This window comes from Pseudoliparis swirei, chromosome 13 (assembly GCF_029220125.1).
Source record: "Pseudoliparis swirei isolate HS2019 ecotype Mariana Trench chromosome 13, NWPU_hadal_v1, whole genome shotgun sequence".
NCBI classification, from domain to species: domain Eukaryota; kingdom Metazoa; phylum Chordata; class Actinopteri; order Perciformes; family Liparidae; genus Pseudoliparis; species Pseudoliparis swirei.
In genome coordinates this window covers 5759843-5785525 of record NC_079400.1, presented here as the reverse complement: position 1 = coordinate 5785525, position 25683 = coordinate 5759843, and the positions used below count along the sequence as shown (strand labels likewise).

Here is a 25683-nt window from a genome sequence, read left to right as displayed (position 1 = left end):
TTACACTAATTGTTAGGCTTTCCAATAGTGTCCTGTCGACTAAATACCGTCTGAAATGAAGTATATAATGCAGAAGAAACATTGGGCTGCTGCATGTGCTTATAAGACCATGAACCTGATAACAGAAAGCACCACTCAATTATCAGGACTATCGGATGATGAATCACTCAAATCATATATATATATATATATATATATATATATATATATATATATATATATATATATATATATATAATGCAACATATAGGCAACATTTACACGTGTTTATGTACACATAAAATACAATAACATAGCCTACACTGTCTATGCTTTATCATAGAGGTACACTTATAAGCACACAATGTTCATGTATGGCTTTAAAACTTATATGGTGTTAATATTACATTTTTTCTGATCCGATCACTATTTTATGGTGTTTTGGATTTCCACAATATTACCTTCTAAAAACAATATCCTTTTAATCCAAGTTTTAATTGGTGGGTGGTTGATATTTGCACGTAAAATAGTTGAAACAAGCTGTATTTTTCGAACTGGCTTCTCAAGATATGGAACTTGGACGTGAATATTTATGGTTTGTGAGACTTGCGCCGAGCATCCGAGGATGACCGCAGACTGCGCATGCGCTGTCCGTCGTTCATACACATCGCGAAATCCTTTTCCTCGTAAATTTCCAGAGAAAGGACCCCAAAAAAATCAATGGAAGTTGTTGTTTTCCTTGTAGTCTAACGAAAGAGCGGTGCACAGCGGCTTCATCCTCCACAGGACAAACCGACTGCGTAACGACATGTTTACATAAAAGACAGACGCTTTCTTTTCCCCCCACCGTGTGCTGAAATGGTGAGTAGCTTTAAAGTTTACGGCTCTCGTTGCACGAGCCTCGACAGGCGAACACTTACACGTTCACGCGGATGCCACGACTCTCACCGTTTCTGAGCCCCTTTAACATGAAACAATGCATGTTTCCAATTATGTTTGGCTGAGCATTTTGTATCAGAGTGATGAGTATCTTCATAACGCGACGTGTTTGTGTGTTTGATGGGGCATACGATACGTGTGCTTCCCCCCCCCCCCCCACACACACACACACTCCATGGCTGCACTGTGGTGTGCACTGCATCTTGCCAATGAGTTGGTCCCCGGAAGTGATGAATAAGCTAAAGTTTGGTAAACTCTGATCCCCAGCTGGTTTCAACACACACACACACACACACACACACACACACACACACACACACACACACACACACACACACACACACACACACACACACACACACACACACGGAGAGGTATCAATGTAAAATATGCTTTTATTTTCTTTAATAAAGCATACACATTTTCTAATGCAAACTGTTTGGGTTTGCACCACATGACTACCACTTTTTAAAATGTTTTCCTCCAAGAAATCAGAAATCAATGCATCACTACTAATTAAATCACATTTTTGGAGCTTTCTTAACAATACAGGAAACACTATGCACCCAAAACAACAACAACAACAACTCCCAAACATAGTAAACATTAATAGCATTATAGAATTTTCTGGCGTGAATGTATTTAAAAATAAAATAGTCAATGGGCCATTTACTGTACTAGTTTCTCCATTCAAGAAGGTATGGATGAAAGCTCTGAGAAGCTATAAGTAGACCTTTTAGTATATTCTGTTACAAAGATCAAGCATTAACGTATGTGCTTGAATTGGCATCAATTAATGTGTTGTTATCAGCTCATGGGCACAACAATACTTTTAGTCTGGAACATGTTTGGAATGCAATACAAACACAACACAGTGAATACATTCTGTCAGTGCAAAAACAATGCCCACAAGACACAATCAATGTTCAGACATGTTCATTCTTCCCATTCAGTGCAATATGAAGTCTGAAATGTCCAAAGCGCAGGAAGACAAAGCACCACATGTCCTTTGATGTATTGTTGCACCGGCTGTTGTTTGATTTATCCGTGCAGCTGGGATCTGTCTCCTCTGCTCATATCACTTTACCTCACATCCTGGGGAAGACAGAAACTGGCTCTTGACAAGCGAGAGCGCGGATTAAACCGTGGACATCACAATTAATCAAGAGTGAGAGCATGAAACCCCTCGATGAATGGACACCTTGGATCATAAATGATTGAGCTATTTTTTCAAGGCTTATCTTGATAAGAGGAATAGAACAGAAGCGTTACTACCCCCAGGCTTAACTCAAAAGGTGACTGATTTTCATGTGTGAAAGGTTGTTTTATTATGAACTATTTCTTGGTCCTAGGGCAATTGATTGGGAACGGAAATAATCAAAACAATTCAATTCAATTGGGGTTCAGTTGGAGTTAAAAATCCAAAGCTGCTGCCTTTAAGTTATAAACACCCATTTGGAGTTGAAGTAGTTGTCGTATGATAATGAACATCCCAGGGAACCTGACATCTTGTCCAGAGTGCAATGGATAATGTTTACCACAAGGTGTCATATTGGCTCACTGGACTCAAGTGGATATTTAATATCCCCCTAATGTAACTCCTGGGGGGATCTTGTTGTCATTTAATCTTCCTAAAGTGTTGGTGATATATTCAAGACTTGTACACATGCAGCATGAGAATAAATAACATTTCGCAAATGAATATGTCATCCATAGTTATTTGACCATCATTCTCATACAGCTGAACGTTGGCTGAAGGGAAATTGTTCCATCTACTATTTCCTCCTTTCCTGTTGCTGTGAAAAGGCTTTTAGCAAATTGCCTTTTTCGAGGTGAGACAGACTCCAGACCTGAGAAAGGATTCGGATAAGACCGGTGATATTAGCCGTATGCTCTTTTTTCCATTGGGGACATTAGGAAGAGAGGAAACGGAACATCCAAACTGTGTTTTGCTTTATTGCCATCAGAATGAAATGACTGGTTTTAACCTGTCAGAGTAACTGGATGCCTCATTTGGTAGCTTCAGTCTCGCCTTATTTCATTTATAGTCAGTATCTTTTAGTGACATCTGTTAAAATAGCTTCTTGCTTCCTGATATTTGTCGTCACTCCGACAAAATCCCCAGAGAAAAGGAGATGATGTTTCTGATCGCTCACTCACTGGATTGATTGATTCATGTTCAATAGGAGGGTTTTGTTTCACTGAGTCTTGGCCTGCGCTGCTGCAGGAAGGAAACAACAGGTGTAGATTTGACGTACATATCTCGAAAAACACTCTGGATTTGGACTTTGGATTTTGTGACACACTTGATTACACACACTTGTCAGAAAATATTCTCGCAGTCAGTCACAGAATAAACTTGATGTTGTTGCCTGTTTACTTCTTTGGAGTTGTATCGTTGTTTTCAGGTACATGTGCTGTCCAATGAGGGAATTGTGTGCAGGTATAATATCACTTCTGTTTGCTTTGTTCTTGCTTTACACATCCCACATGAAGGAAATAAGACACTCGGTGCACGACGAGATGGTCTGACCTCCGGGTTACAACTATAAGACGGAGAGCACACCGCCCATTGCAGCTGAACCTCAGGCTTAAATCGAAGTGTTTGCCCAGCTGTAAGCCTGTTTGCCTTCAACATAGCACGTGTTAACCGCTAATGAATGGAGTAATTAGAGCATCGTAGTGAATTAGGCTTACGTGATGTCATCTGTGTGCAGTTGTTACTGATTGTCAGCCTCCTGGCAGGTCTCCACTGCGTTATGTCAGAGAGGGTTAACTGCCGCAGCTGACTGCAATACATTTCATAAGTGGTGGTTTAATGTGTGTGTTTGAGACTGTTGTTAAAAGGTCTGCCATGTGTGGGAAGGCATTGTGCTCCCAGGAGGCTGCGGCAGTGATTGGATAGACAACTGGACGATGAGTAAGCCTCTCTGGGTCCGCCTCCACGTCCTCTTTACACATTCACACACACACACACACACACCGCTGCACACCCACATCCGAGCGTGTGTGAGCAGCCTTGCACCTCATGCACAGGGGGGTGCGTACAAAAAAGTAACAAAAAAACCGACAAGGGGGGCATGCCGGCACCCATCTAAACCTCCTCAGGCGGAGAGCTGTGTCCCCCCCCCCCCCATCGTGCAGACTGCCCATCTGGGATCTGACCTCGCTGGAGGACACGTTCACTGACTCGCTTCATAAGGACGCCTTAACGATGCGAGACCGCCGCCTGCTGTAGTGTGATCCGTGGGAAGAGACGGATTGCCTCATAGATCAGAGAGGGAGATGCCAGAGAGGATGTCCGGCTGAACCTGGTGCCGCTGCCTGCTGGTTATTTTTCACCCATTATTTCCTGTTTTTTGTCATTGTGCGCCTCTCGAGACTCAAACACCTCTCGGATGGTGGCCTGATCAGCTGAATGTCAGGTACAGTTGGGATACTTCTCTGCGTTGTGATACTTGAGTCATGTTGCCGCTATCGGTGTGTTTCTGATGGGTGTCGTTGTTTAAAATCTCATTTCTGATATCGCCGCGTGATTTTATCGATTTTCCCTCCCCCTCTCACTCTTTAAGACAACACTATGCAACCGTGTCAAACAAAAAGATCGTCACAATCTACTTAAGAATATAAAAGCTACCTTCCCTCTTGCAGAGTGGTGTCCTTTGGTTGAGCACATTCTTTCATAATACCAGTCATGTTTGATGTTGAAACGGCAACACGGATTACATTCTTCATGGCGTGTGATGCCTCTGAAGTGTTTATCATCTCTCGTTACCAGAGGTCCAGCGCCTGTTTGACAGGATTCTTTAGCTTCCCACGCTAACTTAGAAAACGCAGCTGTGAAGTCCGTTTACCACTTCACTCTGTGTGGCGAAACATATTCACAAATTGGTGTAAACACTGTCCGGAGAGAGGCTCTCTGAGGCAGCGACTAATATACATGCCTTCAGTTAGACTTGGTGGTGCTGACAGAATGTTGTGGTCAGACGCCGGGGTTGCGGAAAAAAAAAGAAAGCCACAATACTGCAGCCATAAAATCATCGGGGGATACATTTGCCATCTTGAGATGAAATAAATGACAGGCCGGGTTTTAAAAATAGACTTGCACAGCCTGTTTAGCAGCTCGTTGTCGTGCTGTGATGAAGGCAAGATTGTCGAAGGCTAAAGGTCATTCTTGTGATTTACGACTCAGTCACTGCAGTAGCATGGTTTGTTTGTGTGTCACTCATGGAGTCCAAGTAGATCTGCTGCTTTAAGTGGAAGAAGTTTGTTAGTCCTTGTCGGTTTGTGCACCCAGTCCGTTAATCTGGACTATCTGTCTTGCACAGCGAAAGCTATCTGAGGATAGTTTCATCCGATGCGGACGTCGAGTCAATGAACAATGCCTCGCATGGATTCTTTTTTTTTCAAATTTTTTTTTCTATGGACAGGCTGTTGTTGGGCAATTTATTGCGTAAACAACAAACACAAGAGCTGTAAATTGGCACCAATTCCCAATGAGATCTCTGGAACAGTTGAAGGAAAAGAAAGATTTTCCTGCAGAGGAAGCACTGAGCTCATTTCCGCGCAGCTCTGATATTTTCGCTCAGGAACTAGCGGTGTCCTGTTGAGTCACGGCTCGATGCAGCCCTTAACCTCATTGGTGAAATATGTGTGCAGCTGCGGGCAGGAAGTTTCAGAGAGTACAACGAAGCATTTCCTGTCAAGGTGTGCTTACACTTCCTCGGCATGGGGGCGGTGTGACTGGGTTGTATTGAATGGTTCGGTGGTCTAGCATCCTGTGATGAGTGAGAGACTGTGGGACATTGTGTCATTGTTATGAATAAGACAAGGATGGAATTACACCAAAGCTTTAATTGCCATACATTAGATTCCTGCATAAGTTGTCATCAGACATCCGAAGCAACATAAATTGACGTTTCTTATGTTGTATTCATCATTTTCTGTCATTACTACCGTCGCATTGAAAATGCGGAAGGTTATGTTTTGATCGGCATTTATTTATTACCTTCGCATTGAAAATGCGGAAGGTTATGTTTTGATCGCCATTTATTTATTTATTTGTATGCGTGTTCCTCGCATAACACAAAAAGTATTAAACCGGATCGCATGAAATTTGGTGGGATGATTGGTTATTATCCGGGGACCATTTGATTAGATTTTGGGATTAATCGGGTCAAAGGTCACAGTCAAGGTCACGAAAAGGTCAAGATCTTCTTTTTACCATAGCACGGTCAATTTTTATCCAATTGGCATGCAACTAATGCCAACATGTTCATAATGCAATGCCCAATCTTGTGATATGCGAAGGTATGCGCTCTACCGAGTGCCCGTTCTAGTTTATTTATTTATTTGTATGCGTGTTAATCGCATAACACAAAAAGTATTAAACCGAATCGCATGAAATTTGGTGGGATGATTGGTTATTATCCGGGGACCATTTGATTAGTTTTTGGGATCGATCGGGTCAAAGGTCAAGGTCATGAAAAGGTCAAAATCTTCTTTTTACCATAGCACGGTCAATTTCTATCCAATTGGCATGCAACTAATGCCAAAATGTTCATAATTCAATGTCCAATCTTGTGATATGCGAAGGTATGCGCTCTACCGAGTGCCCATTCTAGTTTTATGCTGTTTTACGCAGCCAGCAGACCTTGAGACTTTAACATTTGCAGACTAAGCGAGTGGCCTCCATGGAGACCAGAAATGCCAAGGATCCTTGAATGAGACGAGCAATGTTGCCAAGTAAGCACGTTGCACTGAACTCATTGGTTCTTGCTTCCAGGCTGGCGGCTCTCTTCTCCCTCTCGGTATGGGAGGTTGTATTGAAAGATCTCCGAAGCGTTACAAAATGATACCCCTCTCCCTTCAACCCATGCATCTCTTGTGAATGAAGAGTACTCTGCATCCTTCCTCGGGGGCCACCAACAGATGCATCCTGCAGCTGCACGCTCCTTCCTGTCTGCACTCGGGCCCTTTTGTCTGAAGACGTTGCAACAGCAAAGTTGTTGCACCGGCTGAATTTAAATGGGCCTGCCCTGAATGGCGCAATGCTGCTAGGCGCACAGGAGGGACCCGTTTCTATGGTCCTTCTTCTTTTTGTGAACTCAAACATTAGGGCCTTTGGCTAACTTCGACCTGCTGTTGACCGCCTGGCTGGCAAAAAAACCCAGAGGTTGAACTCAAGACCATCTCCTTTTTGTTGAGCCGTCCACGTTTTTCGTTTTATTGGCTTCACAAGCAGCGCAAACACTCCTCTGGTTGACATGTGGGATAAACAGCCTCTCTGATGAGTTGCCTTGATTGGATCTCCAGGAGGATGTTTATGACTGAGGGCTATTTCTACTCTGGCCTCCGCCCATGCTGCCCGCCTGCCTGCTAGACCAGGCCTGCCCATGCTGAAGCCAGTGTGGCTGACGAGCTTGTTTGAAGCAACAACTTCCGTATCAAAATGTGTGTGCAACATGGTCTCGCAGCAGAGGTGACAGGCTGTTAAGGTAAGACAGAGCAGGGTTTTCAATGTACCGGATTCAGTGAGCAAGCTACTGTGTGTGTGTGTGTGTGTGTGTGCAGCAGCATTAAAAATGCCACGTTTCATTTGGAGGCCTGTTGAATCAAAACGTCCGTGAGTTAATCACATTTAACTATTAGGCATTTTACAAATACAATCTCCATATTGGATAAAATAGCGGACTTTTTTTTGTGGATGAGCACAACGGGAGAATCTGAGTGTTTCATAGCCTTCGACTGAGCCACATAGCAACATGCATATTATCATGCATGACTGTGGTGGAGGGTAAAGGAAACCTACTGATTAAATGTCCTAAAAGTGGAAGAGATTGAAAAGAGTTTGCCGTGTAAGGCCCTTTACGGTAAAGGAATGCAAAGACTGAGCTCAGTCTTTAGTTGAAATGGAAGTCAAGGAGAAACAAAAGACATTGTATATATATTTTTACGTTCAAAACTACAATTAAACATTACAGTAACAACTGATTGTTTTATTGCTATCAATTCAAGTCAGTTTTACTGAATACTCGCCTAAAATCACACATTTTCCTAGAAGGGATTGAGAATCTGTACAACATACAACACCCTCTATCATTAGACTCTTAGTTTGGATAAGGAAAACTCCCAAAACACTATTTAAAGTTTTATAAAGGAAAGAAACCGTAGGAAGAGAAACTAGAACCAGTTATGCCCACACACCCGATCAGAGGGTTACCACCAACAAAATGGTTCTTAGAGATCAAATTTACAGGTTTATAAGAAACAAAGAAAAGCAGTACATCCTCTCATTTGATAAACTGTAAGCTGCGTTTGGTCTTTTTGCTCGATTTAGGATATAAATTCCAGTCAATCAATCAAAAGAGTCACTCCAGCACGTTACTTTTGCACTTTTTTCTTGCTATACAGTGCAAGAGTCAAATCTGGACTGGTCTTTGTGCACAGTCCCTGTGAAAAGCAGCTGAACTTGAGCCATCTGGCTGCCAGATGTACCACTACTTCCTTTGGTCCCCTCCGTAGAGACTTGAGTCTCTTCCATGAGTCTACTCCCCAACATCATATAGGTGGTAGAACGAGGAGGACGCTGTCTTAAAGCTACAGCTACTGAAGTTCATTCCACCAGTGCCAAGCGACGGGGCCCTCTGAGCTCCCACGAGGGGTGTTTCCCACCGTCTGGGGGTGGGCACAGGGGGTTTCAAAAGAGAGAGATTCCTTTTTGGATGTGATGCCAAGTTCTCACACTCCTTTTCTCACAAACCATGGCGGGGTACAAGCAGCAAAGAAAGGGATCTGGAAGTACGGGTCGATCCTCATCTCACACGTAAGATGTCCACGTTTGGCGGATTGCTCCAAAGTCTTTCGTTGATTTTCTTGTGGTAGTCGCGAAATTATGGCAACAGAGATGCTTTTGGTATGTGGTGGGGACTCAAATAGATCTGGGCAGCCGGAGCCACGTATTCTTGAAAACTGCCGCCTTTTATGGAACTCGGTGAGAGATTCGAGCTCTTTTTACTCTTTGGTCTTTTTACCCCAGCAGTTGTTATTCAGATCAAGCTGTAAAAACATCATCGTCTTTGCTTTGGTTTTTTGAAAGAATATGTTGTTGTTGTCTCCTCCGTTGTGCTTGTCGGAGGAGAATCTCCTGACCGGATGAAAAGGTCTGTGTTGACAAGGTTGACCTGCATGCCCACCTCTCTGCACAATGAGAGTCCGCGCGATACTCAAAGCTGGAGTTGGCACATGTTGCATCAAGTAGATTGTGATGTTGGCTGGACCTTTGGCCTCCACTCTGCAGCTCCAGTTTGTGTTCGGGGACAAACAGCGGGGTTCTGTGTATTCCTGAAGGGTTTATGTGCATTCATGCATGTCTTCCTCTGTGTGCTCCGCTGCTGTAGATTCCTGACCAGCTACATGTTATAAGTGATGTTGAGGAGCAGTGTTACTGCGAGCTTGTCAGAAGACTTGTTTGTGTATCTGCAGAACTCACTGTTTATTCAGAGGGGAGGAGGTCTGCTTGAAGCCTGTGGCTGGCTCGGGTGAGGGTCTGAGTGCTCAGCATCACACTCTACCTATAAAATACAAATACTGTCACAGTATTGCCATCACGACTGAACCGTAGAGATACACAATACATGTTCTATCTCTCTCAAAAGACTAACAAAACGGCTTTTGTTTAAAATAACTGGATTTCATGATTAACATTTAGGATGTATGTTACGACACAGCCGAGATCGTCTCTTTGTCAGATACAAAGGCATCAAACGGCTCCATTTCTTCAGTCGTTTAGTGTTTTTTTAAATGCTTTTTTCATGCTGAATAAAAATGAGCCCATCAGTAAACACAATGTTTCAAGCGGTGCCTCTGTGTGATTCTTTGCGGGAACATTCTTACAAATCTGTCCATTAAATCAACGCGTTGATTAGTTAACGAAAACATATGAATGTTAGTGTTAAGTTGTAATAGTTTATTTTGATAACATCTGCAGAGGTCTTATGTTTTAAATTAATACATATAGAAAGATATTACAATAGACAATATTAAGGAGAATATTGTCTATTATAATATCTTTCTATATGTATTAATTTAAACCATAAGACCTCTGCAGATGTTATCAAAATAAACTATTACAACTTAACATTAGCTTAGCACAGAGACTGCAAACCGGGAGAAAGCGCTAGCATGGTTCTCTGAATGTAACAAAACAACAAGCCTACAAGCACCTTTACCGCTCACTAAAGTGTTAAAACATGCTCTTTATGCTAAGCTAACTGCCTGTAGCTTCATATTAAGTGTACAGGTATGCAAGTGTTTGAGTGTATTGCATTAAACCATTTTACCAAAGTGGTAGACAGACAGAAAGACATCGTCATCCCAAAAGCCAGCTGCTAATATAATAAAAAAGCAGTATATTACTCGTCAAAGGGTTTTTATCGATAACATCTGTGATACATCTATGAAGAAAAGAGTCCCTCAATGTGGAAGTGTGAAACGTTGGATGTGATTCACAGCTGCTTGTGGAGCATGGGTACAACTGCCAGTGCCGCGCCACAGCCTGTTTCCGTCGCGTCGCCGCTTGAGATTGTCCATGGCAACGGGATGGCCGACAGCAGGCGGTCTCTCAGCACGAGCCCCTTTCAGACGGTCAACATCCACAGCAACAAGGCCAAGTCCATTATCACCAACAAAGTCGCACCCGTCGTCATCTCGTAAGTTCCTCCCCGAATCCACGTTCTCACAATTGGTTGTTAATCCTCTTTGATCACTGTGGTGCCATCCCCATCCCCCTCCACCCCCCCCCATCAAGTGTTTGCCTCCCGTTATCATCTCATTTGTCAATCCAGGCCTGGCAAATAGTAGCTGATAATTAAATCCACCTCTCTTAACCAGCCAGACCTGCTGTTGTGTTCTGTTTTTTTTTTTAAAGGTATAATTTCAGACAGGAATTTCAGATTCACGATGAAATCCTCAAGACCAACTACAAAGTGGGTCGGCTATCAGACGCAATGCCGGAGCACTACCTGGTGCAGGTGAGGACGCGGTGGAAATACGCGGGGACATCTCACCTGTCTCTGCGTCTGCTCTTTTCACATTCACATGTCCAAATTGCGGCGTGGCATCGGAACATTGTCATGCGACGTTTTATGATCCGGGGCAGCCATTGATACCGGAATGTTGTCACCCTGCTATCAGGGCTTTGATCTGCTCCGTCACCTCTGCTGCGTCTGTTCAGGCATGCGGTGTTTGGTCGGTGTTAACCCACAGCCTCTGTTTACATGTGTCTTTAGAGGCCTGTAGTTTCACCCGCAGTAAGATCTCGTCCTCACAAATTTGAAAAGCACATCTTTTCCTGTTTTGGCCTCCCGTCCACACTCACAAATTCCAGAACAATGAAACAAGTCTGCTTGCACCAGTGTTGCGTCTTCAAATTATAATTATAGTCTTGCATTTCGAAGTTGTTTTACATAAAGAGCCAAAAAGCTATTGTGAATGAAAGATTAAATAAGGGATTAGTTGCCCGCAGAGCTTCGCAAATCCAGGTATTTCTCTAACCTGGAACTGGATCCAAAATAGAAGCGGCGATCAGAACCAGTGCCTCGGTGTCCGTAAAGCGCAACAGTGTAGGGATTAACGTTAACCTCTACGAATCACAGCCACAAGCTGGAAAAAAATGTTGACATACTCGGCTCTATTAAAACGTAGTGATCTGAGAGAGATGAAGGCGACAGAGATTTAACTTGTTGAGACAACAGAGTAAACAGACTGTGTCCGTTTTGTCATTTGCCACAGAAAGAGGAAGAAGACGATTTTAGCCATGTCTTAATTGTTTTAATGTTTCATTGAGGGTGAATTACTATGAAGTAAAAAGCTATAAATCATTTTTATTTTCGTTGCAAAATTAACACATTTTTATGAATGCATGCTCGAGGGAAAGCTGGAGGAACGGTGTGTTGCGGGGTCCTGCTCTGAGATGACGTTTGCATTGCTTTCCAGGGGGAGTACTTCATGGTCCAGGATGTGCACAGCAAGGCGGACGTCCTTAATACCACGGGCAGCCATGGAGCGCCGAACTTCCGCCAAGTGAGGGGATCCTACCCGCTGTATGGGATGGGTCAGCCGAGCCTGAATGGCTTCAAACATGTCCTCCAGAGGCTCCAGGCACAAGGACACAAGGTCACTTTTGTTTGCGTTTTATATACACATTAATACAGGCAGAACACACTAACACACACACACACATTGATGTTGACTGGTAGATGTAATGCCCTTAATTCTCCTGAGTTGGTGTCTGCAGCTCTGCCTGGCCTCTTTTCTACCAGTAAATGTTTGAGGAGTCAAGTGCTCGGTGGAGGCTGTGGCTGAATTGTGGAACTGAGCAAACAGAAAGTTGCGGTCCCGTGTACCCGTGGAAAGTGAATCACTTTGCTGACAACAGCTAGAAAACTGACCGTAATTGAAATTAAATCCACAAAATTATACGTCAGGCTTCTCTAGAAACTCCATCGTCCTTACTCATGTGCTACATACTGTACGACAACAGTGATTGTTTCCAGTTGCTCTCGGAAGTGGTGTATTTGGGAGACGCCGGCAACCGCCTCTCACTAAAGCTATTATTTGATGCCTGCTGTGCTTTTGCAAACAGGAGGTTATATTCTTCTGTGTAAGAGAGGAGCCAGTGGTTTTCCTGCACAAGGATGACGACTTTGTGCCGTACACACCGAGGAGGAAGGAAAACCTCCACGAAAACCTTCATGGCCTGGAGAAGGAGGAGCCGGTGGAGAAGCTGGAGCTCACGATCAGGAAGGAGGTGACGAACACAGTTTTTTTGCTGCAATATAAATATATATATATATATATATATATGTGTGTGTATATATATATATATGTATGTATATATATATATATATGTATGTATATATAATATATATATATGTGTGTATATATATATATATTTATATGTATGTATATGTGTATATATATATATATATATATACGTGTGTATATATATATATATATATATATGTATAGCAGTATTAAACCCCCACCTACCTCCCTCCCTTCGTCTGCAGCTCCATGACTTTTCCGAACTCAACGAAAACATCTTCTATGTCTACAACGACATCGAGCACTTTAAAGACGAGCCGCAGAAGATCTCCATCACGTGCGAGGAGGACATCCATGTGACGGAAGAGGTCTATAAGAGACCCATGTTCACCATGCCGGCCTACAGGTTGTTTACATTGTTCCTTTATTGGCCCTCGGCTCACGCTGCAGTATAGATGGACGTGTGGCTGCCTGCCGTAGAATATGCAGGCCTGGTTATAAATAGCGGCGTTTGTTTGTGCAGAGGATGGTTGCTCTGCTTTTGTCGAAAGAAAACGGGGGAGTGTAAAAGCTGAAAGATTGCAGCATCCTGTTTGCAGATCAGCGGCATCGGCTTCATCAAGATGTCACGAGCCGCTAAAAACTTTTCCAGCACAAGAGAATATATTACTCCCCGAGGAGAGCGTCTCGGACTCTCTTGACGTTTTGTAGTTTTGTAGAAAGCAGCAGGATGTTTGATTATGAATAGTTGACATTGACAGGTGGTGCATTTCTAAAAGGGGAAGTAAATAATCCCACTATTCGGATCTCTCCCGTCATTCCTTGTGGATTGTCGGAGGAGGCGAAGTGCTCCTCCAAGCAAACCCAAAATGAGGGCGCTGTGGAGTCTGACTTCAGATCGGATGTGTTTGTGCAGTGTGTTGTGACCTACGTGAGGCAATATTGACACAACACTGGCGGAGGTTCAACTCCTGGTAACAATCTGTTATATTGCAGGTACTACAGATTGCCACTACCGATGGAGGGAGCGCCATTGGAGGAAGACTTTGACGCATTTGTTAGCATACTCAGGGTAAGATAATAAAAAAAGAAACGTTGATCCGCAAGTTGTATAGACCTTTTTTGGTCGTGCTTCTCGTGATGGGATGCTGTTTGGATGTGCCGTTAAAGTTATTAATGGCTGGAATATTGGAGAGCATCTGGAATTTCTCACTGAGGTAGCAAAAAGGTCACAGAATCTTTAAAAAAAATCCACATACAGCCTTTTGAATCTGTCCTGTACATGCTATTAATCACTAATAAGTGTGATAGTTATATAATAAATGGCTGAAAATCTGCAGTGTGCACTCACTCGAAGTCCGCTCTTTAAAAAAAAAATTGTTTTATTAATTTTCAGTTTTTATCCCACCAGGGAAGAGGATTCACACATGTCTCAGGGCAATTACAGATTGAAATTTAAAACCTAATTCCCGACCCCACCCTACCCTACCCCACCCACCCCACCCACCAATTGTAGGGTTACAGGCTACGGAACTTATACAATACATTCAGGTAATTTCAGGTACATTCAGGAGAGGAAAATGTAAACAGTCAAATAATTACATTAATCCATCAGGTAATGTAAAGCAATTTGGAAATGAAAATTAACAAAGTGAGAAGTTGCATGTCAAAAAGAGAATGAGTAATGACAAAAAACAAAAACAGAAAAAACAACAACAAAAAAGATAAAAAAACAACAACATGGGGAGGGGAGGGAGGGAGGGAGGGAGGGAGGGAGGGATGCTCATTGTTGCTATGGAGCGGATCCACCTTAGACTATGTCGAGAGGTCGATGTCCGCTCTTTATTCATCTGTTCCGCCTGGTTTCCGTCCTGCCCCTCACTCACATAAGATGTTCTTTTCATCTAGTTTTGCCCTTTTTTGGACTGACGTGCAGCAGCTGGTCCAAGTCCCCGTGGTTGGAAAGTGGCTCCTTTACAGTGTTTGGATCAGAGCTTGACTGAGCCTCACACTGTATCCACTCTTTCTTTTTGTCGGTCTCACTTGTCTCACATTTTCTTTTTTAAAGATTTAAGGCATGGCAACCGTCCATACTTTCCACGCCAATTATAACTTCTCAGGACGTTGCCTCTCTTCACGCGTTAATCTCAACTAAAATATCTCCAAAATGACATTAGGAGCCAGTTAGTATTGATTTGCCGATTCACAGGCGATAATTGCATTTATACCCTCAAGATAAACGCTGAAAAGTCATTTCAATGGCTCTGTGCGGCAGGTAATACAAAACCATGATGTTCTAAAAACTAAAATGATCCAACCAAAGTTAGGTCAGCGTTAACCTTCCTAACCACCTGGTGATGCAATGCAGTTTATCTGTTCGGTGTTCTACAGTCTTGTGTGTGCTCTCCGTTTCCCAGGAGAGCCCCAGCTTGTCTCTGGGCCACGATGCGTCCCGGTCGCTGCCCGCTCTGCTCTTCAACTGCCAGGTGGGCGTCGGCCGCACCAACTTAGCCATGATCCTGGGCACACTGGTCATGAATCGCCTGAGGGGTGATTCACAACCGGCGTAAGTAAATCAAATGCATCTGGATAGTCGGAGTTTGACGAGACATCCGAGGTTATCACGTGTTTGGTCGTACTTTGAAATTGGAGCATTTTGTTGGATGCCAGGTAAGATTGGGATTCACCTTGTTTTGCAGAGTTGAGGAGGCGGCGGCTCCGGAGCCCAAACCACTGTTTCAGGTCATCCAGTCTCTGATCAACAAGCTGCCGAATGGTCAGCAGGTTATGGAAGAGGTAAAGCAGAAACAAACTACACCAACTCAATGTCCAGTTTGAGAAGGAAATATTCTCAAAATGTGTCTTTTTAGAAAATCTGCAGAAATCTTGTGCCTCACAGTTAAACTGCGAATATTTGTATATTAATAAACTCTACATTTTTTGGGAAAAACCTTATCAGACACTAGTATTTCTCAGGAGAGGGGCTTTAAATACTGTTTAAACTGTTTAAATCAATATCTTAAAAGGTAAAAAAATAATCTAAAAAATGGTTAAAGTTGATACTGTCTTGTTTTTATCTGACAGGTTGACCAGGCTATCAACCTTTGTTCAGAAATGCACAACATAAAAGAAGCAATATATGAGAACAAGAGTAAACTGGAAGGGATCGGAGAAGATTATCAAGTTCAGGTAAGTGTTCTTTGTGAACAAAAATGTCTCTCCAAAAGACGCCACTTGATTTTCAACTGCTTCTGCTGCTCAATTTATGTGATGCTAAATATGGCAAGAGGGAGGCAAAAATCAAAGGAGGATGCTGCTGCTGCTGATAATGATGATGATGATAATGATGATGATGATGATGATTGCCTCCCTTGAGCTGATGAAGGACTTTAGAGGGGAATTTATATAATCTTCTCCTGTCTGTCAGGCAAATGTGTGGGATCTCAAATGCAGGGAATATTGGGACAAAATAACATCACAAAAATATGAGCTGCTATTTAGAAAAGATACTAACGCTTCTGTTTGTAACTCAGGGAAGCAGTACCAAGGACTACTTTCTCAACAGAACCATGCAGAGCTTGGAGCGCTACTTCTACTTGATTGTATTTAATGCATACCTTCATGAACAGGTGACGTTTTTGGTTGTTAGAATATCTTTATTGATGTTTGTGACAAAAACTATGGAGTTAACTATGTTTTGCATTTCGCAGTATCCTCTTGCCTTTGTGTCCAACTTCAGCCAGTGGATGTGCTGCCACGCTTGGCTCTACAGGTTACTGGCCTGCATGGACCTATCGGAGCTGTCGGCTCCGGCCGAGCTGGTCACCAGGGGGGCCCGAGTCCTGGTGAGGAAATGAGAAGCACAACACTGAAGATTGGTGCCTTGAGCGATAGACCTTTTGATTATATGTGTGTCTTTAATCTCAAACCAAAATTCCTGCAGGCCACACTGATGTATTCTCTCTTTTCATGCATATAGATGCCACTGCCTTTTAACTCGCTGGAGGATGTCACTCTATCTCTCACAGTCTTCCCACACAGTTATGTAATCATCTGTATCTTCAGATGCACCATGTTTAATTAACTGCGTGTGTCCGCACAGGTGGCTGACGAGTGGTTGGCTCCTGACGTGCTCGGCACCGTAAAGGAGATGAAGGCGGTCAACTTCAGACGAGTGCCCAAGATGCCCGTTTATGGAATGGCTCAGCCAACATCAGAGGTGCAGCATATTCACTCAGAAGCATTCTTACACCACCTTGAAGGATTCAAAAGGGTAGAAGGAATCTTGAGAGCATCAATTTTCACACTCTCTATGTGATCATCTTCTGAGTACTTTCACAAGCCATAGTCTTGACGAGTCCAAATCAGAGTGACATTTATGTTTTTGTTTGCCTTCTTTTTAAGTCTGTAAACAGTTCCACAATGCACAAATTGAAGCAGAGCGGATAAAAAGGATGAATTTGTTGAGGGGTGTGTACGACGGAGTGCATATATCTTTTTTTTGTCTCGAGAGCTGCCACTTCTATGCAGGGAATACCGGATTTGAATTATTGATTTTTGTCATCTAAACTATGTTTTGACGGATTTTGGACACTCCCATCAAAATAAAAAATGTCCACATCAAACTGACAATTTTACGTACAAAAAGGACACCGAGGAATGACTCGTGATGGTTTGGGACCTGGATGCCCACCTCTCTTCTTAGGCTACCGTCTAATCGTAAACTTGCTGTGTGTGCAGGCTACCGGAGTAGTTTTGGCCCACCTGACGGATGAGAAGAGGAAACACGGCCACGTGCTGTGGGTCAACTTGCAGGACGAGCTGGTGCTCGAAGGGAATGGTCAGATCTTTACACCGAGGGAGCCCTCGTGCATGGACCAGCACATTCCTATCCCTTTGTCTGACCCACAGCAAATAGAGGTAGAGTGAGAACGACGGTCCTCATGGCAGTTACAATCAGACAAGTGACCAAGAGTGCAGAGACTCCCTAGTTTTACCATCAGAAGCTGAAGTATTTGCCCTTGTTGAAGTGAAAATGTGCTCATGTCCCCTCCTGTTCTGTAGAAACTGGAGACATCTCTGAAGGAGGAGATCCTGAGAGCTCAGAAGTGGCTTGAAGTGACGCTGGAGCAGGAGAAACAGATGAAGATGTTTAAAAGCTGCCTGACGGTCCAGGAGATATTCAACCAGCACAAAAGCTCCCAGCAGGGCTTCGTGAGCAAACGCATCCCGCTACCCGAATGCAGCGCGCCCAGGGAAGAGGTAATGACATCATCAACATGTGTACTCTCCAACATGCCGTCACTGCCGCCAGAAATAGCTGTTAGCTTCATTTGTAATGAAGAAAAGTGGCCATGAATATGCATTGTGCTCCCTCTAGTGGTTAAGAATGTCCTTCACTATTCAATGATCATCAGATTGAATTATTTTGCATCTTTCCATTAACTATTTAATAGTTTTCTTCATTATTATTCATTAATATTGGAGTTGTTAATTAGAAATGAGTACACATTTAAAATCTTCGCAATAAGTCACTTTAAAGCAGTTAGATTTTGCATTATTTTCATTTATTTGATATAATATGACTATAAAATAGTGTTCTAACAAATATTACGAGTGTAACTTAAAAGTCAGTAATGTGATAATATGTGATTGAATATGTTGTTATACCTCTAATTGATTTCCTTAGGATACACTTTGATGGCTATTGTGGGACAGTTTGTTTGTGTGTGTTTGTGACTGCACTTTGTGTGTTCTTGCTCTCAGGATTTTGATAAGCTGCTGGAGGCCATGAAGAGTTCCTTGGCTGAGGACTCTCACTGCGCTTTTGTTTTCAACTGTTCCAACGGCAAAGGAAGGACCACGACCGCCATGGTCGTCTCTGTTCTGACTCTCTGGCACTTTAATGTAAGACGCTTTCTTCAGCATTTAAACACCCTGTACCTAAAAAGCATCAAATGAGTTAAAATAACATAAACAACTGTTGTCCTCCACCTCACAGGGTTTTCCAGATTTTGGCGACGATGAGATCGTGAGTGTTCCTGACGCCAAGTACACAAAAGGGGAATTTGAGGTAAGCACACTTTTAAAAAAACAACAACTTATGCTTGTATACATTCGATATTAATGTACATTATACAAACTAAAAATGAAGTCTTCTGATGTTAAACAAATTATTCCGGGAACTTCTGACATGCAGGCAACAGCAGTTGATGAATTCATATCGATGATTGGTCGTCAATCAGCAGAACTATTTTTGTAATTCCCGAAATCTTTTTTGCCATTTTCTCTAACAACAAAAGCCAATTATTAGCTGATACCAGATTCATCAAATGTGAGGATTTTATATATTTGAAGATGTTACCTTGGAAATTTGGAAATTATTCAGGGAATTCTACATTATCATTTCATAGACAAAACAATTTATCTGGAAAATAAAGGGTAAAAAAAAAAAGAATGAAAGGGTCACTGATGGGATTTCCTTCTCAGTCCCATCTTTCCTTTCAGCTTCATGTTCATCATCGCTTTTAACAACCATTTACATATCAGTGCGATGATTATAGAGTGGATTATAATCTTCATCGTGATTAGTTTGATTCAGCAGATTTAAAAAAAATCTACTGCTCAAAATACAGATAACAAGTGTTGTGTCACTTTAATCAAACTAGACAATCAAGAAGGGCTCTGGGAAAATTGCATACTGAGAAGGAGATGCTAATGAGCTAACAATATATCATGATCAGCAGGACAATACATGTTCATGATGCCTCAACGGCTCGGTCGTCACATTGATTGTCATTAAACATCAGCAGGTTTTATTTAGTGTGTCTAAAAGGAAAGTAAATTGATGCTGTTGGTGGTCGAACACAATAAGCTGCTAGATACTGTCTGTCTTGAAACAGTAGTGAACGTATCCTGGATTCTCTCTCCGTCAGCACTGTGTTTTTATTTTAATGGCTTGAGGTGTCATTGAACTCGTTGCGTTTGAACCTTTTTCAAACCCTTTGCTTTCGCTTCCCCGTGAACTTCTGTGTTTGTGGATGCATCAACCTTTTGTGCCCTCCGCCCTCACTCCTTTGAACGGCAGCTTCCAGATTTCATTAGCTCAATGCAGTTGAGTCAATGGAGGCAGTCGAGGACCAGCGGTTATCACACTTGTTTGTGTTTGCTTGTGGTCAGAGGCAAATATTAGCAGGGGAAAGATATTGTCTCGGCCTCTGCAATGAATCACATCACCATGCCATAAATCTTTAGAGGAGTACTATAAAGCTCCTTTTAGTTTCCTCAACTTCATCTGTGATTGAAAGCGTTGGTAAATCAAAGCCAGAAGCCAAAGCCGTTCCTCCTCTGCTCTGAATAGTGTCTGTGAATTAGAGCTGCTGGCTGTTCTTCTTGATTCGGGGTTGTTCCAATGAATCAGTGGTTGGAACCTGCTGGCGTGTCCTCAGCATCGTAAAAATGGACACACAGAAACTGTGGCCGCACTCAGCAGGCACACAATACCGCATGCCAATCACAGCAGCACGGCCACCGTCGTTTCTGGGATACACCGAGTGGTTGCCACGGAAACCTTGTCTGCTTCCAATTCAACCTCTGAGGGATGTGTGATGTTTCCATCCCCATTGCCTCATCGCCCAAAAATGGGGTTGCTATGCTGTGTGATCCAGAGCATCAAGTGATGGAGGCACTTCTGTGCTGGGATATAATCGGCTTCTGGTGTGATACAGGGTTAGTTGATCCTTCGGTAATCGGCGCCCGGGTAGATGAAGCATCTCTGACTCTGTTAGTATTTCCTTAAAGGGGCTATAATCACTATTTCTCTCATAAAGTGAGCAACTAACTGGTAAACATAGTGCAGCTCTCAGCAGTTAAAGAGACAGATATTTCCTTCAGCAGTCCAAAAGGAGAAGAGTGTGAATATTAATTTTAATCAGAAATATGACTCTAAATGAATGAATAAGGTAATAAACAAACAACTTTGCCAACAAGTCTGCCATATAAACTTAAAAGGTGAGAATAATATCATATTGTGTGATCACAACTTGTTTCCATTGCCCCCAAGTGGCCACAAAAGGAGTTTATCAACTTGAGCTTAAAGGGACAGTTGGAGGAGCGTCGACTCAAGAGCTGGAGACGGTGGCAGCAACAAAGGCTTTTTTTTAAAGTATACTATATTTAGAGTATTTTCCACCACTCCTCCTTGCTGTCAGTCAGCCCTTTCTGACGGGGAGCTGAAGACAGAGGAAAACTGTAATTGTACCTCGCTTGATCGTGTTATTGTGTGACTTTGGTGTTTTAAAGGGATTGATAGGCTGTTGTTTTCATGACTATTAAAATATATGGTGTGGATTGAGACTTTCAGTGGAATGCATAGTAGGAAATAAAGAAATCGTATTGAGACAGAAATCTTGAGGAGGAAAAAAGTAAAAGTGTTATTTAACCTGACACAGATTGTGTTTTTCAGAAGGACAGTGGTCAGGCATGCTGATGCTGCCGGTCTGAAACACACACTGAATGAATAAATAGGGTTTTGCCTGCAGGCCTGTTCTGTTCTCTGATCCTGTTTTTTTTGCATTCCTGCTACGCTTTCTTCAGGACTGACAGTACTCTTCCAAACAAACCCAGTGAAAGATTGCACAAAGAGCCACTATGTATGAATATTTTATACTACTCGCACATAAGTATGTTGTCATACATAAAGACAAATGAAAGGGCTTTACATAATGCACCAAAATTAAAATAACACCAAATTCTATGCAATGCCGTACAATTGTTATTTTATGGCATAAAATGTTAAGAAATGATAGAAAAATTTACTTTTTTAGGAATATTTTCCAATAAGTGACTTACAACATGCGAGAACAGATGCAGACCTTGTTTTCAGATTTTTTTATCAACTGCTGTTTCCAAGGTCAAACATTTTTAGTCTCAACTGTCAAACCAACATGGAAACGCTTCCGATTTAGAGATTCCTTCTCATTTATGCAGCCTTGGTGTCATTTGATGCAATAACTTTATGTGTTATGTTAGGTGGGGGGCCGAGGAACCAGAGTTGGCGGCGCTCGTTACATTTCGCAGTCTTTTTGGGCTTTAGACACATTGTATAAAAAGTGTCTCCTGTGTCTGGTGTGCAGGTCGTGATGCAGCTGGTACGTCTTCTCCCCGACGGCCACAGGATGAAGAGGGAGGTGGACATGGCCCTGGACTCTGTCAGCGAGACCATGACCCCCATGCACTACCATCTGCGAGAGATCATCATCTGCACGTACAGACAGGTAGAGCACAACTCTTGTTGTATTCATGAAATGTAATACCATTCAATGATGTTGAAAAAGATAGATGTTAAACAGGAACATTTTCACACACAAAAAATGCTGCGTGTGTGTGTTTGCTGTCATGCTCCCGTCATTGTGAGCACCAATTAGATTTTACACCTTGTGAGTTGAACGTTGAAGGACATTTTTGCCAGTGCTCTCTTTGTATTTTGAGGATTAAGAAGGTCAGGGTTAGGATCAGTCAGGTCTAGAGGTCTAAATACATCAGCTTCCAGATGAGTATTATAAACTGTCACATTTTAAACTTGTTGAATATATATCTCACAAGTCTTCAAAAGCATGTCTGTAGTATTCGATCAAATCAGATATGAAACACTGCTTACTTGTATGATATGATATATTTGTCCCACAGTGGGGAAATTTCCCCCAAAAATTTGTGAATTTTTTTGTCAATCTGTCTACGACACAATCAGCAAATTAACAAGGATTGAGGTGCAGTTTCACACGAGCCCCATAGATGGCGTCAATAACTTGTTTCGATGTGGGTTCCTAGAGAGGCGAATGAGAGAGATCTGCTGGCAGAGTGTGGACAATGTTTGTGGTGCAACATAACTTATCTCTCAAACTCAATGGAATTCCTTTGGGTCTAAATGGAAAACTGCGAGAGGAAAAAAGGCAAGAAAAGAAATGTTTGCTTGTGGGTGTTTCAGGCTTGACCTCCTTAAGTTTTATTAAGTGTGGCTGCTGTATAAAACACTGGGGTCCGCTGGAGCAATGAGTGCTCATACCATCTTTGAACGCATACACTACCGTTCAAAAGTTTGGGGTCGCTTAGAAATGTCTTTATTTTTCAAAGAAAAGCACTGTTTTTTCAATAAAGATAACATTAATCAAAAATACACACTATAAATTGTTAATGTGGTAAATGACTATTCAAGGTGGAAACGTCTGGTTTCTAATGAAATATCTCCAGAGGTGTATAGAGGCCCATTTCCATCAACTATCACTCCAGTGTTCTAATGGTACATTGTGTTTGCTAATCGCCTTAGAAGACTAATGTCTGATTAGAAAACCCTTGTGCAATTATGTTAGCACAGCTGAAAACAGTTATGCTGGTGATATAAGCTATACAACTGGCCTTCCTTTGAGCTTGAAGTTTGAAGAACAAAATTTATACTTCAAATATTAATCATTATTTCTAACCTTGTCAATGTCTTGACTATATTTTCTATTCAATTTTCAATTCATTTGATAAATAAAAGTGAGTTTTCATGGAAGACACGAAATTGTCTGGATGACCCCAAACTTTTGAACGGTAGTGTATAACTTCATCTTTTCTTTGACGTTGAACAATGGCTCCAACTGAGACTTCGGTCTTTATTTGCGTTTTTCAAAGAATTGCAGTTCACACTTTTACAATGGGTGTGGAACCCACTCTAAGCACCATCCCATAAACGTAGACACATTCGTCCTCTCTTACCCAACGTCACTCTTTGCGACATGAGTTCAGTATTTTTAATGGAGAGCTTCAAAAGTGATTTTAGTGTCGACCAAAAGCCTCATTGACCTCTGACGCTGGAGGTGATGGAAGTCTCCGATACGGTAAACAGTATAGGAACATATACTATAAAATAGATCTGTGTCTTTATTCAAGTCTCTGGATGCTCATTGCCAAGACTTTTTGTCTGTTTTGTCTGCAAGCATTGGAAGGAGAATCAGTAGTAAGTTTTGCATTAAGAAAAGAAAAAAACGCTCCATATCTGAAAAGGGTTTGTTCCTGGTGAACAAAATAAGCTTGTAGTGGGGCTTTGAAGACCGATCTGGACAAGGTCTCTCTTGATGCCGTGGGCTCTGCAGGACCACGGCTCTGTTTTAGCCATTTGTAATGCAGACTGTAATCATTGTGCCCCTGTGCACCGTCAGCCGTTCTGGGCGCGCTGGAGGCACCCGGTCCTGTCTCCACCGTATCAATGGGCCTCATTGTCCCGTGAACCTTGTCTTTCGCCTATATTCTCTCTCTCCGTCTGTCACTCTCTGATGCCAGGCTCCAGGAAAAGGCTAGCTCTCGGCTCACTTTCAAATCAATTAGGTATTTTGCAATATATTCGCATCAGCAGCAACAAAAAGCGCTGTTCAAAGGGACAATTTTGGTGAAAGAATGGTTCCTATATTTGTAGTTGTGTTTTTGCCAACAGTGATACTTACATTGCACTCTGTTGAGTTTTTGACCACTGTAGTGTGTCAGCTGGGATCGGCTCCAGCGACCCTGATGAGGATGAAGCGGTATTGATAATGGATGGATGGATAGTGTGGTTTGTTTGTATCACGCACTCCCATGAGGATGCAGGCCGTACACATTCCTGCCGCCAATTTTGGTAAATAGAGTGTACTCAAAGTGCTTTAACACCACATGACATCATTCCCCCCATTCACACCGATTCATACACCGACGGAAGGCAAGGTTTAAACACGGCAGGCACAGCTCCGGGAACAATTTGGCGTTAAGTGTTTTGCACACATCGACATGGACTAGCGGAGGTGGGGATCGAACCCGCTGATGAAAGGAAGTCGCTCTACCACTGAGCCGCAGTCACTGTGCGCTTTGTGCGTTTCTATTGGTCAACACTGTAAGACGCATCGGAGCGTCGCACGGTGTCAGCACAGGCAGTGAGAAAGAAGACAACAAGCTAGCTGACATAAAAGGGAATTAAAAATAACGCTTTGCTTTGTTTCACACCGAGGGAAAGGCGTGTTTGGCGAGAAATACGGCACGTGAACAGAACTTTATTGTTTATAAGAAAACTTCACAGGTCACCTTTTAACTGCTGTGATCTGTGAATGTGACACTTTAGACTGGTTAACAATTGACGAATTTGGCTTGCTTCCTCATTTGCCCAATCTGACTTCTTTTTTGTTGCTGTTTTCTAGAAATCCACAGTTGATAATGATAGCCAAAACTATCAAATCAGGACCCACATTTGTAATAAATCAGAATGATCTTTTAACCTTGATATAGCAGATGTCAGGTTGGCACTATGTTCCCCTCTCAGCCTTCCCTTCCTGCTTGAGCCAGCAGGCCAGGTGATAAACAGTGCCAGATGTTGCAAGAACCCGGCAGGCAGCAGCTCTCTCTCTCTTCTCGTTGCCCTCCCCCACTGCAAAGCACCCTCCTCCCCTTTGACAGTGGTTGGAAAATGTGTCTTTGATAGAGAAAAAATATATTTACACTGGGACCTGAACCGTCCGCCAGCTTCCAGAGGGGCCCGGGAAAGGGGGGCTTTTTTTGTTGTTGTGGGGGGCGGGGGGTTCTTCTTGAAGGGCCTGTAAATCCCTGCTGCCAACCAGGCGTAACCTCGCGTTGCAGATGCGTCCTCCAGCATCAAGGCCAACGCAGTAGAGAGGCCTCCTCATCTCCTCCTCCTCCTCTTCCTCCTCCTCCTCCTCCTGTCTCTTGCACAGGATTCAGCTGCAGGGGCCTTTCTTTCCATCGTCGGGATTGAAAATTGCCTCAAGCGATCAGAGCACCCTGTTGTTTACTTTGTTACTGTTCCCTTTCTTTGTGGATATTTCTGTGTTTACATGAGTGAAGGAGACAAACGCGATATTTATTGGATACTTTCTAAGTTAGCAGGGAATCTGATCTTTTCTTAAATGATTCACAGAC

General features: G+C 42.7%; 1 protein-coding gene across 3 annotated transcripts in view; it reads left to right on the top strand.

Annotated features, from left to right (window-relative positions):
• Positions 1 to 745: 745 nt before the first annotated feature.
• Positions 746 to 25683, top strand: part of pald1a (phosphatase domain containing paladin 1a) — a 51858-nt gene continuing 26920 nt past the window's right edge. The window contains exons 1-18 of one of the 3 annotated variants that reach the window (XM_056430302.1): positions 746 to 840; positions 10431 to 10628; positions 10847 to 10949; positions 11914 to 12093; positions 12563 to 12727; positions 12990 to 13150; positions 13741 to 13816; positions 15162 to 15310; positions 15444 to 15540; positions 15829 to 15933; positions 16278 to 16373; positions 16455 to 16589; positions 16847 to 16963; positions 17485 to 17664; positions 17809 to 18006; positions 18511 to 18651; positions 18746 to 18817; positions 21879 to 22019. In XM_056430302.1, coding sequence (XP_056286277.1) covers positions 10444 to 10628; positions 10847 to 10949; positions 11914 to 12093; positions 12563 to 12727; positions 12990 to 13150; positions 13741 to 13816; positions 15162 to 15310; positions 15444 to 15540; positions 15829 to 15933; positions 16278 to 16373; positions 16455 to 16589; positions 16847 to 16963; positions 17485 to 17664; positions 17809 to 18006; positions 18511 to 18651; positions 18746 to 18817; positions 21879 to 22019 — 2301 coding nt within the window. In that variant the 5' untranslated portion in view covers positions 746 to 840; positions 10431 to 10443. Of the gene's footprint in view, positions 841 to 4040; positions 4344 to 8540; positions 8744 to 10430; positions 10629 to 10846; positions 10950 to 11913; positions 12094 to 12562; positions 12728 to 12989; positions 13151 to 13740; positions 13817 to 15161; positions 15311 to 15443; positions 15541 to 15828; positions 15934 to 16277; positions 16374 to 16454; positions 16590 to 16846; positions 16964 to 17484; positions 17665 to 17808; positions 18007 to 18510; positions 18652 to 18745; positions 18818 to 21878; positions 22020 to 25683 lie in introns of those variants that run through there. The other 2 variants (XM_056430301.1, XM_056430300.1) reach the window with 2 other exon arrangements.